This window comes from Argentina silus (genome assembly GCF_951799395.1).
Source record: "Argentina silus genome assembly, contig: scaffold_507, whole genome shotgun sequence".
NCBI classification, from domain to species: domain Eukaryota; kingdom Metazoa; phylum Chordata; class Actinopteri; order Argentiniformes; family Argentinidae; genus Argentina; species Argentina silus.
In genome coordinates, this window is record NW_028153253.1 from 10,001 (window position 1) to 12,500 (window position 2,500).

Here is a 2,500-nt window from a genome sequence, read left to right on the forward strand (position 1 = left end):
TGGCTTTACCTAGCTGCTTACAACTCACCTCTCTCCCCAGAGGGGTCGGGCTTAATTGCACACTCAGACACACACTCACACACACACATACACACACACACACACACACACACACACACACACACAGGCCCTTCTCTCCTCCCATCAGAGTGCACTGGTGCTTCACGCCGGGCAGCAGGAGGTAATAGAAAGATCCCACTAATGAATGTGATTAAAATAGCTGACCTTGTTAATTACCTGAAACCCGTTGGTCTCTGAGTCAATCATACCTCCACCTCAGCCAGGGGACGCACACACACACACACACACACACTCACATACATCCACACTCACACACACACACACTCACATACATCCACACTCACTCACATACACACTCACATACATACATCCCTCACTCAAACACACTCACACACACACACACACACACACACAGACGTCGTAGGAACAACACAGCAGAGTAGGAGACACACACACACACACACACACACGTGTCTCGTCCGGGACGCCTGCACTCCTACACACCGGCGTGCCTCTCTGCTCGAGCCTCACACACACACACACACACACACACACACACACACACACCACACAGCGCTCCATCTCTGAGCCTCACACACACACCACACACACACACACACACACACCACACATCGCTCCATCTCTGTCCTGGTGATGAAGACGGCTGTGGGTCAGTTAGTCAAAGGGTCAGTGGGTCACAGGGTCAGTTAGTCAGAGGGTCAGTGGGTCACAGGGTCAGTTAGTCAGTGGGTCAGAGGGTCACCTGATAGGTTAGTTTAGTTTAGTTTGGTTGTGGTTTAAGGTTTGAGACCTGTAGACTTGATTGATTTTTTTTATTTTATTTCACTAAATTGTTGTTTCTCTCTCTCTCCCTCCCTACCACCTTACCTCTCTTTCTCTCTCTCTCTCCCTCCCTACCTCCCTCCCTCCCTCCCTCTCTCTCCCCCCCGGTTTCTCTCCATCTCCAGGCACTTCCTCTTCAAGACAGGCACCGGCACCACCCCTCTGTTCAGCACGGCCACGCCAGGCTACACCATGGCCACGGGCGGCGTCTACTCCCCGCCCACGCGGCCCCTGCCCAGGAACACCCTCTCCCGCAGTGCCTTCAAGTTCAAGAAGTCCTCCAAGTACTGCTCCTGGAGGTGCACGGCCATCAGCGCCGTGGGCCTGTCCGTCCTGCTGTCTGTGCTGCTCTGCTACTGCATAGGTAGGCTCTCGCACACACACACACACACACACGTGCACGCACGCGCACACACACACACGCACACATGTGCACGCACGCGCACACACACACGCGCGCACACACACACTGCATAGGTAGACTCACACACACACACACACACACACACACACTGCATAGTTGTTGAATCCTCCGCCTCTCCGCTCAGAATTCCTTCCCCGGTCTAGAATGCCAATCTGATGGTGATAACAGACCTTAACCACAGACCTTAACCACAGACCTTAACCACAGACCTTAACCACACAGACCTTAACCACACAGACCTTAACCACAGACCTTAACCACAGGCCTTGACCACAGACTTTAACTACAGGCCTTAACTACAGGCCTTAACCACAGGCCTAACCACAGACCTTAACCACGCAGGCCTTAAACACAGACCTTAACCACAGGCCTTAACCACAGACTTTAACCACGCAGGCCTTAAACACAGACCTTAACCACAGGCCTTAACCACAGACCTTAACCACGCAGGCCTTAAACACAGACCTTAACCACAGGCCTTAACCACAGACCTTAACCACGCAGGCCTTAAACACACGCCGGGCGGCGGCGGTGGTTGAGAGGTGATTAGCGCCTCTGGAGAGCTTTGCGGCGGCCGGCGGCGCGGGGGAGTTTGTTGACACGGTGCCCTGATGTCGCTAACGCACTGTTGTGACTAGCTGTGATAGATCGCCATGCTGCAGCCGCTGCTCAGAGAGTGTGTGTGTGTGTGTGTGTGTGTGTGTGTGTCTATGTGTGTGTGTCTCTGTGTGTGTGTGTGTGTGTGTCTCTGTGTGTGTGTGTGCGTGTGTGTGTGTGTGTGTGTGTGTGTGTCTCTGTGTGTGTGTGTGTGTGTGTGTGTGTGTGTCTCTCTGTGTGTGTGTGTGTGTGTGTGTGTGTGTGGAGTAGGAATGTATTAGTATTCACGGTGCACAATGTAGAATGATAACAGGAAACACCAGGTTGCCCTCTCACTTGTCTGTTATGTCTTTACCATGGAGAGAAAGAGAAGGATGAGTCATTCTCATCTCTGACTCTCTACCTCACACACACACACACACACACACACACACACACACACACGCACACACACACACACACACCATCTCTCCAAGGAATCTGAGGAGAGATGGGCACCAGATCAGAGGCCACTCCATCCATCGAGTACCAATGAAGAAGTCCAAGCGTCTCAGCTTTACCAGAGTCCTGGTCCAATGGGCGCATCGCAGACTGAAGCCTCGCGTGTCGGCTGTG

At 52.9% G+C, this 2,500-nt stretch overlaps 1 protein-coding gene across 1 annotated transcript in view; it reads left to right on the top strand.

Annotated features, from left to right (window-relative positions):
* LOC310824328 (teneurin-3-like) overlaps window positions 1–2,500 on the top strand; it is a gene marked incomplete at its 3' end in the record, with an annotated part of 10,540 nt that overhangs the window by 2,065 nt on the left and 5,975 nt on the right. The window contains exon 2 of the mRNA XM_083697582.1: window positions 990–1,228. Within this exon, the coding sequence (XP_083553708.1) occupies window positions 990–1,228 (239 nt within the window). The remainder of the gene's footprint in view (window positions 1–989; window positions 1,229–2,500) is intronic.